General features: G+C 35.2%; 1 protein-coding gene across 3 annotated transcripts in view; it reads right to left on the bottom strand.

The window, feature by feature from the left end:
- Positions 1-10,480, bottom strand: part of rbm33a (RNA binding motif protein 33a) — a 55,438-nt gene that overhangs the window by 6,514 nt on the left and 38,444 nt on the right. For all 3 annotated transcript variants that reach the window (XM_067402152.1, XM_067402154.1, XM_067402153.1), the window contains exons 16-18: positions 9,376-9,540; positions 1,409-1,576; positions 324-412 (exon numbers count right to left, since the gene is read on the bottom strand). In XM_067402152.1, coding sequence (XP_067258253.1) covers positions 324-412; positions 1,409-1,576; positions 9,376-9,540 — 422 coding nt within the window. The remainder of the gene's footprint in view (positions 1-323; positions 413-1,408; positions 1,577-9,375; positions 9,541-10,480) is intronic.

Below are 10,480 nucleotides of genomic sequence, written 5' to 3'. Positions count from 1 at the left end.
TTCAGGTGTGTTTAATTTTGGAGTTGGAGCTGAACTCTGCAGCACAGTGGTCCTCCAGGAGCAGGATCGGATAACCCTGATTTAGACACTTTTGTCAAGTTTTTAGGACTATTAACATGAACCAGATATGAAAAGGTCCATAGGAATCTAAAAGGTCCATAGGAATCTGAATCTAGGAATCGCAAAAGACATTTATAATGTATATTAGCTCTTTTTTATTTTTATATAATTGTGAAAAAAAAGTCCCAAAATCAAATTATCTATAAAACGTCAACGATGTTAACAAAAGCACAATTAAGTTTAAGATGAATTCAAAAGCTTACCTGTGAAAGCTGTGCTGAAAGCTCGCTGCATGTTCTGGGTTCACAAACTTGGCAATGGCCTTCCGCTGCTCAGGCAACATTGTAAACATCTATAAAAGAATCACACAAATGACACATTAGCAGTAGGTTTTATTATATAAAAGTTCATAGACACTTTCTTTAAGAGATGACCTCTGTTTCTTTACACTAACAGTGGGTGAAACATCTCAAGAGCAGGATAAAAATTCATACATGTGCACATCACTGAATGCACACAGCTAGATGGCGCTACTGCAATATTTTTAAGAGACCACTCCACCCAGAAAACGGTTTATTCTTAGGGTCATTGTCTTGTCAGGAAGCAAATCTTCTCTCAAGTTGAGGCAAACGTCATTTGCTTTTATATGCAAGTGTATGCGAGGGATAATTTAATGTTGGTGGCAAAGAACCATCTAGTCGTGGATTATCTCACTCATACCAAGGCACTGCCAGAATGGACAAGTTAATGATGTCATTGACATCTGTGGTGCAAAAAAGTTACTGGACAGATAAAAATAAGTAAACTTTCATTAGTGAGGTAAGCTTAAATTTATTTGAATAAATGTAGCAAAGCTATTTTACTGAAAAAGGCTGCAGGGCAGCATTAAACAACAGTAAACCCAGGATCTCATCAACATAACACTGTTCAACCAGCTATATGCTACTCCTAATACCATTTATAACTCACACTTCAATGTTCCTTGCTGGAAGATAAGAAAATATTTGTTCTAAAGATATTATGGTCTTCAAAACAGTTAACTGAGTTGGAGTTGACACTTAATAACACATTCTGTAAATACATAATAAATATTCTTGGGGAAAAACAGCCAAAAGAAGAAATATTTGGAGCAAAGAAGCATCACTTTAGACCAGGATGTTTTATGCTCTTTCCCCAGCAGGTGGTGCTGTCACCAACTTTGTGTTGTATGCTAAGGGAATTGTAATAATGATATAGCAAGTAACACACAGTACACACCCCTTAGCATGACCCATAAAAAAAAAAAAAAAAAAAAAAAAAAGATGTACATTTTTGAAAAGTGCAAAACAGAAAGTTAATGTGGCCTTACCTCAACAGGGCCAATGGAGTTGAGAAGGTTCATGAGCTGTTTGGTGGTTGTGGTGGTGGATAAACCCTCAATGCAGACAGTGCTGGGCTTACAATCCTGAGCTCTTGGGTTCGGCGGCATCATCATACGCCCCCCACCACGGCCACGTCCTCGGCCCCGAACTACTAACTGTGGAAATCAGGAAGGGGAATATTAAATAAAGATGGAAAGAACAATTAAAAGTACACATTACCAGCTAACAACCATTATTATGTCAATAAAAGGGAGGAGAGGAGGAGAGGAGAAGAGGAGACGGTCTCAGAAGAAGCCAGTGCTTTAATGCAATGCTGGAACTGGGGATGATTATGAAATTGTGGAATCTTTGTTGTTTAATTCATGGTTATATCCGTTAGCTATTTTTATGCTCTCTGCCTGTACAGTGATTCAGTACACATACAATTCAGTAATTGCTCTTAAAAACAGACACATTATAGTTCATACACATTTAATATTTATATTGTCAGAGGCATTGTTAGACTTCCATGGTTCAAACAAATTATGAACAAATGGTTTCAAAAAGAAAGTTAAACTATATGAACTAATTTTCTGTAGCATTGATGATTTAACAGTTATTAAATAATCAAGGCTACAGAAAATGTTTAATATAGTTAAACTTCCTTAGTGAATCCATTTGTTCATGTTATAAATAAACCATATTTGTGGCCTAGAAGTCAGTTGCAACATCAAGACGAAGTGCTTTGTGTCTGAAACAGGAGAGACAGTCCACCAATCTCTTCAGTACTTTAGTGATTAAGCGTGAAGCAGCTAGCGGGAAGAGACTTCTGAAAAGGGCCATCATTAAGTCACGCCTGGAGTTTGCTAGAGGCCATGTGACAAAACCTGGTGAATGAAAATGTTGTGGTCTGTTGAGACTGAAGCTGAGCTCTTTGGCCTTGAAAGTAAAGCTCTATGCTGGGCGCAGACTAAAGACAGATAAGGCTAACGTTACAAAGTTCTCACCTAAGCTGCATTTATTTGATCAAAAATACTGTAAAAAAGGTAATATTGTGAAATATTACAATTTAAAATAACAGCTTTCTAATTTAATATACTTTAAAATGTATTCCTGCAATGGCAAAGCTGAATTTTCAGAATCATTACTCTTGTCTTCAGTGTCACATGCTTCAGAAATCATTCTGATATGCTGATTTGCTGCTCAAGAAACATTTCTGATTATCAATGTTGAAATCATTTGTGCTACTTAGTATTTCTGTGGAAAGTGTGATACATTTTTTCAAGATTTCTTGATGAATAGAGAAATATTTAGTTGATATCGAAATATTTCGTAACACTACGTTTCTTTATAGTCACCTTTGATCCATTTAATGTGTTCTTTCTGAAAAAAAAAAGTATTCATTCATTTTAAAAACAAAATCTTATGACTTTTGAATGGTAGTGTACATATTTTTTTTTTAATAATTCTAAAACAATTTTAAAATATTTAATGTACATGTTGATATATTGTGTTGCTGAATGCATATTTAAATGTATAAAAATTGAAATCTGTTCAAATTTGGTTCAGAATTTGTTATGATAAATTATTCCAGTCAGTACAATGCAAAGGCATTTCATCCATCTTTTCAAATGGAAGCGAGGCATCAAAAGGCCCAGGTTGGCTCTGGACCGACTAAGAGCAGCAGCCACACTGAAAACTCCCTTATGGGTTCCCAATGCTATGAGCTAGATGCTCTCTCACCACTTACTGAGTATACAATTCACTTTTGCTCCAAGCAAGACACTGGATACAATGTCAGTGAGAGATTTACAAGGCCACGGTTCTATCAGTAAACAGCAGCAAGTGTTTCGAATATCTGACTCAACATGAGAGCTCGGGCAGATGCAGCAAGACAGTCTGAGACAGCGTGAGCAGCTGAGCAGGAAGGCGCTCTGCTGTGACTGACTGACACACGTTAGCACTGTATTTGTCCCTCGAGAATGGACTACTGTACAGAGACGGCAGCGTGCGGAAAAGGCCAAGGGATCTTCATCTCTCCTGCTTCAGCCTGTCAATATCATCACACCTGGCACTCTGTTCCATATCATTACTGCTCCTGCTCTCTTCCAAAACAGCTACCAGTCCCCTGGGAGAAGCTGTGACACAGCTGAGCCATAGCAGGAAACCAAATCTGCTGTCTTTACTAGAGCTGAAGCATGAGGGAAAGTACCACTTAGAATAGCTCTTCATGATGGGGAAAAGAGGAAATGATAACACTAACAAAGATATGGATTGTATATTCTGGACAGCACTACACAAGCCCATGAAGAAAAGCAAATATACACAGAATTACGGAAAAATGGATGCACTGGAAAATTTCATACATGACAAAAGCCAAGTTTCCATCCAGTTTTTGTGCAGTTTTGTTATCGACAAAGCAAATATGTGCAAAAAAACATATTTGTGAAATTTGCTGTCTCCAGGATGTTTCCATCCAGTTGGCCTTTTACTGAAAAAAATGGTGTGCGTAATGACGCCATCTCTTTTGTTATATTGCTAAAAAAATATGCTCAAGCAGATTCCATACATAATTCTACATATATCGCCAATTTGTATCTTTTGCATCCCATTTGTAAAATGTACAGAGTAAAGATACAACTGAAATTTGCCAGTAGCCTACTGCATATTTTCTAGGGCTGGGTAAAAAAATATCAATTTCTCAATTTTAATATTCTCTCATTTTTATGAACAGATATCGATTCTTAAATCCCAAGAATCGAATAGTCTAGTCTGTTTTCAGTTTATGAATGCGCAGAATATGTAGCGCCTCCCATCCAATAAATCGCAATAATCTTTGTGCTTTGTTAATTTTGATATGAAGCAAAGTCTCAGATTTCAAATGACGTCCATCTTATTATGAGATTCCAAAAATAAACACCGTTTTGGTGCTGTTTAATGTGTCGTGACAGATTACTTTAGTGCCTCAGTTAAAGAGAAGCAGCAGCATGGAGCGCATGTGAACATCCTTTCCTCCACTTTAATACCAGTTACACGACTTAACATCTGAAGGTATGTTAAAATATACAGTACAACTTACCGAAATCCGTATCATGTCTTGTGTAATAGCTCAATCAGTGTTTCAACCTCGGAAAGATGTCAATAAAACAGCTTGTAAACAATGTCACATAACGTCACATTTACCTCAGAAACATATTCGGTGACCATAAACTCATTAGTCAGCTAGAAAAGTGAACTCTAGAAAGCATTCTGATAAATATAGCTATGCACCATTACATATTCATTATAATTTTTAATTTTCTTCAATATTTAATGCATGTTTGAATAAATCAGTTTTGACAGCCGTGATTTAAATGTTTATATTTAAAAAACGAATTGGAGTAGAAATATGATTATGTAATTTTAAACTTTATTTATAATAAAAACATCACTGAGTATAATTTAAGTGTTTGTATATACATACGTTAATTTAACCTTCAATATTATTATAGTAGTACCAACTGACTTACATGTGTGGTTTACAGCATTAATTGAGAATTTTTTCCTCTAGAAAATTTGCCATGCACTGTAACTGAATTACTATGTCCAAAATAATTGATATTGAAATCAAAAGCATGTGAATAGTAATCGTGAAAATTGTGTCAATACCCAGCCCTAGTATTTAACTGCCTTTATTTGACGAAGCACAGGTTTGGACACAGGGTAGCTTAATTGTCCAGTATGCAAAAAATATTAGGGTCCATAAAAACACTGGTACAGTGAAACAATCAGTCTTTGCTTACTGCAACAGCTTTTAATGTCTCAAACATGCAGTCGCAGTTTGACACGGCCGAGAACACATTCAAAACAAAAGATCATTCTACGCAAAAAAAAGTTATTCATTCTGGTTTCATAGTTCAACAACATCAAACCCATCAAAAACATCAAATCACTGTTGATTTTCTTTTACCAGAGAGAGATTGAGCTGTGTACTAAAACATTTTATTTGTGCATTTTTACCCTTTTTGTCTGCATTAGCTTTTTGAGGCTTATTCTCACATAACTTTTCTAAAATTTTATTAGAGCTTTTTGAAATTTAACTACTTTATTTTCCTAATGTATTTGAAATAAAATTCTGTATTAGAGTCATGTTTGTGATTTTCATTTGCCATGTACCCTAGAACAGTTTCTGATCATTAAATCAAAACAGACTCATGATTACATTACTTTTATTTATTCAGATACAGAAGTTTTGTATTTTATTTTACCTCTTTTTGTCAGTGTTGAAAACTCCATCAGTCTTCATTAATTTAACAGACACCCCGCTTATTTTTGTCGAGCTGCCAAGATTTTCAAAACAGTATTTTCCTCATCCTTGTTATGCATATTTGAACTATGGAGAAATGGTGATTTAACGGGAGCAACACATGAAAGCATGTATAGGCTAATTCTATAATGTGACACCACTTTTATTTGCGTTAAAGACCCTTCTCGACAAAAAGTGTTTCCAAACTAATTTTTGTGACATGTTAACTATCGATATAGATTTTATGCGCTAAAAAACAAAGATTGTGTCGACATTTGAGAATTTTTATCGACAAACGGCATTTCCATCAGCTATATTGCTAAACATTTTAAAGCGCTAAACCTTTTTTCAAAAAAAAAAAAAAAAAAAAAAAAAAAAAACATCATTGGATGGAAACCTGACTACAGACTGGAAAACTTTTTAGTTCTAATGCAACATAACGAAGAACAAAAGATATGTGTAATTGATGTTTTCTGCACACAACCATTCAAAAGTTTGGGCTTGGTAAGATTTTTTTTAAACTTTTATCAAAGTCGTCACTTATGCTCACCAAGGGTACGCTATTTGATGAAAAATAACATTACAACTTAAAGTAGTCATGAAATCAAAATTGACCATATTTACTTTGCTAGCACACATTGCTAGTCTTGTGGTGAACAATAAATCCATGCAAGTTAATACACAGAAAAAAAAAAAAAAAAATGTGTTTGTCGTGGTAATCTTTAATCAAAATCTGAAAATGTGTTTCCACTCTGGAATGATGTAACTTCTCTGATGACGTCAGTTTGAAGGCTTGGGTTGAATTTGAGTGATGGATGGAGAGGTGGTGCACTAAAATAAAACTGCCCTCTGTTCAATATCTCGTTTCACTTGGAAATACGTCATAGCAGAAGTAATGTCAGTTGCAACTTCTGGTTCACAGGGACTTAAAAATAGCTGTTTTCCATTTGAATATATTTTAAAATGTGATTAATTCTTGTGATGGCAAAGCTGAATTTTCAGCAGCATTACTCCAGTCTTCAGTGTCACATGATCCTTCAGAAATCATTCTCATATGCTGATCTGCTGCTCAAGAAACATTTCTTACTATTATCAATGGTTCAAGCTTAGTATTTATGGAAACGGTGATACATTTTTATTTTTCCAGTAATCTTTGGTGAATAGAAAGTTTAAAAGAACAGCTTTTTAAATGTATATATTTTGTAACAATATAAATTAGGGGTGTAGCAATATATAATATTTAAAATGAATAGGATGCTTATGATATCATGACACGTAAATACTCCAGCGCCAGTACCTATTTGACCTCTCAGGTGGTAGTATTGAACCTTAACGCTAACATCTCTGTGTCAAACAAGAAGACAACGCAGCGCGCGCAGCTATTCCAAGAAGAATGTCGTCTGAGCGGGAGAGTGAGAGGCTCTGACCACACCAGAAAAAAGTAAAGTAAGATCGACTGAATGGGAGTTTTTTGGCTTCCAAGAAAACAGCTTCTTAGACAATCTGCAAGATTTGCCTACAGTCAGTGCGAAGGGTGGCAACACCACCAACCTTTTTACTCACCTCCGTGTCCATCACCCTGCAGATTACGCCATTTTACAGAGAGTAAGTTGCGATTATTTTACTAGTCATGGAATGGGAAATGTTATATTAATCTGTTCTTCAATATTTAATGCATGTTTGAATAAATCAGTTATGATGGCCGTGATTTAAATGTTTATATTTAAAAAAACTAATTGGAGTAGAAATATGATTATGTAATTTTAAACTTTATTTATAATAAAAACATCACTGAGTATAATTTAAGTGTTTCTATATACATACGTTAATTTAACCTCCATATATTGTGTAGTTTACAGCATTAGTTGAGATCTTTTTTACTCTAGGAAATTTGCCATGCACTGTAACTGAATTACTACGTCAAAAATAAATGATATCGAATCAAAAGCATGTGAATAGTAATCGTGAAAATTGTGTCAATACCCAGCCCTAGTATTTTCACATATAATGTTATTAAATAAGAAATGTAAGATGACGATGGTGAAGTGGAACAGCTCATCTGACAGGACTTAACTGCCTATACTTGACGAAGCACAAGTTTGGACACAGGGCAGCTTAATTGCAGCTTAATTGACACTCTTGCAGCTTAGACATCTGCAAGACTTGCCTACAGTGTGAAGGGTGGCAACACCACCAACCTTTCTACTCACCTCTGTGTCCATCACCCTGCAGATTACGCCATTTTACAGAGAGTAAGTTGCGATTATTTTACTAGTCATGAAATGTTATATTAATCTGTTAACAGCGATTTTCTGTGTTCATATATTTAAATAAAGGGTGATTCTTTTAATAAGTACAGCGTTTTCTTTACTCGTCTTATTTAGCGTGATGTAGCTATGCGTGCAGTTATATGCCTTCAAAATTCAAGATACACAAGAATTTTTGCCCTGACGAGTTTTTGTCATTATATCATATTATAAGATGTAGTTGTATTACAATATCACACGAGCAAGAGTGCCGTTTCCCCCAAAACAGCACAAATACAATGTTCATTTAACTTATAAATTAATAAAATTAACTATGTGAGTTACATTTTAGACACAGTATTGTTAATTGTTTTTGTTTTTTTTTTGCCAACGAAACTTTAAAAATTATGAACAGCAGAACAGAAACCCGTGCAACAGACAGAAATGTTTTTGTTCAAATCGGTTGACTGACTCACTCATTAAGACAGTGACATGCTGCCACCTACTGGCGGTTTATTTTCATATTTAAGGTACATTTTAATTGAAAAGTTACAATTAGTAAAAATTCCATATTTAAATATTGAATTATATTTATGTACACAAATTGTAAAAGCTGTGTAAATATATTAATGCCACTTCTCATTCTGTGCCACCTCTGTATTGCAAAGATGGATTTTGTTGATAATGATTTCATTTGATTGGTAACAGCCATAATGTATAGGCTACTAGGCTAGTATTAATTTTTATTTCTTCAGGTCTTAAAAAGCCTTAAATTTGACATTAAAAAATTTGCAGCAACCCTGAAAGAGAAAAACTAAATAGACAAAGTAAAAATTATTTATACTGACACATTTCCCCCCCAAGGATTCTATAGATATCACAATATATCGACATTGTGAATTCTTTTGGCCACAATAACCGTGGTGTGAAAAATCTAATATCGTGACAGCCCTAATATAAATGCATTTACTGTCATTTTTGATCAATTTAATGCATCTTTGCTGAATAAAAACATTAATTTCATCAACAACAACAAAAAAATCTTACTGACCCTAAACTTTTGAAAAATAGTCTATTTTATCATTCTTGTGTTGCCTCAAAGGATGATGGGAGATGGGGAATTTGATTTGACTACTCATAAACCGCTTAAGTAAATAACTTTCTCGGCATGTTTAATAGTTTTCATCAACAGTATACAAAGTGCATGCAAATAGTTCACAATTACAGCTTATTCTGACTAACAGCAATTAGCTTCTGCCATAATGCTTTGATTCAGATGTCCCCAACTCAGAAATCTGTGGCTTAAAGAACATCGTAAATACATTCATTCAGACATGACTTGAAAGCACCATTAGTATCAAGGCTTAGTGCCAGTTGTGCAAAATAGCATTGTGCACCTGTCCAATTATGGGCTTATGAGAGTAATCTAGGTTCTATGTCATACCCGGCTCGTTTGGTTTGCCACGCCACGGCCAGCCTGTTGTTGATTTTGTACACCACCAGTTGCCATGGTAACTTTCCTGATGGGACCAGGTCTCTGTTGGTGGGCAGGCCGACCAATTGGTTGTTGCTGTTGCTGTGGAGGACCAGTGTTGGGACCAGCATCTGCCTACAGAATACAGAACAGATACATCTTACAACCCACACAAATAAAATCACCAACAGCACACAAAATTACCAAACATACCAGTCCATCGTGCTAAAGTTGGACTGTATTACGGATGTTCAAGGTTGAACCGCTTATAGCAAAAGTAATAATTTATACATGACTTTAAGGCCTGTAACACCAAGAACAATAACTATAAAGATAACGTTAAAAATAAAAATCATTATAAAAGAATAGAAGAGTCCACACCACAACTATAACAATAATATAGAGGAACAACATTGTTGGATCACTTTCAGAACGATTTTTTCCCTAGCCACTGAACAACAAAAGACTGACAAAGCCAATCAGAATCCATTCAAATCTAAGGGCTCATCCATTTAAAATGGAAGATTAGATTAGATCGATTACACTAGCTAGATTTCGTTGAAACATAGCATGCTGAGGACATCTGCTGGTTAAAGCCAGGTGAGTGCAACAAAAACAGCAAAAACATGTTCAATGACGTGTTGTACACACTTTGAAACCACAGCGCACAAGCTTAGAATCAACAGTTATTGGTTGTTGGTGTGGATGCAAATATAGTTATCGTTATAGTTACCTTTACAGTTATAGTTTTTGGTGTGAACAGACCTTTAGAGTTCACAAAATGCACACAAATGTAAAATCAGTTTAAACTGGCACAAGAATAACTGAAAAAGCAACACCACAATAAGCGACAAAACTGTTTCATGATGTGATGTGGTCTGTATTTGGGAAGATACTGCGATTACTTTCAGAGGATAAGGTGAAGCTGAATTCATACAATATCTTCCAGAACAGTGTAGACTGCATCTCTGAGCATAAATGCCATAGATGAGGACCTGTCAGAGACTGCACAATTGAAGTCCACAATACCAAAAGTGCATATGAAGTGTGCCATTTGGGACAGGGCCTGAGTCTG

This window comes from Chanodichthys erythropterus, chromosome 11 (assembly GCF_024489055.1).
Source record: "Chanodichthys erythropterus isolate Z2021 chromosome 11, ASM2448905v1, whole genome shotgun sequence".
NCBI lineage: Eukaryota > Metazoa > Chordata > Actinopteri > Cypriniformes > Xenocyprididae > Chanodichthys > Chanodichthys erythropterus.
This window is presented reverse-complemented; position numbering and strand designations above follow the sequence as displayed.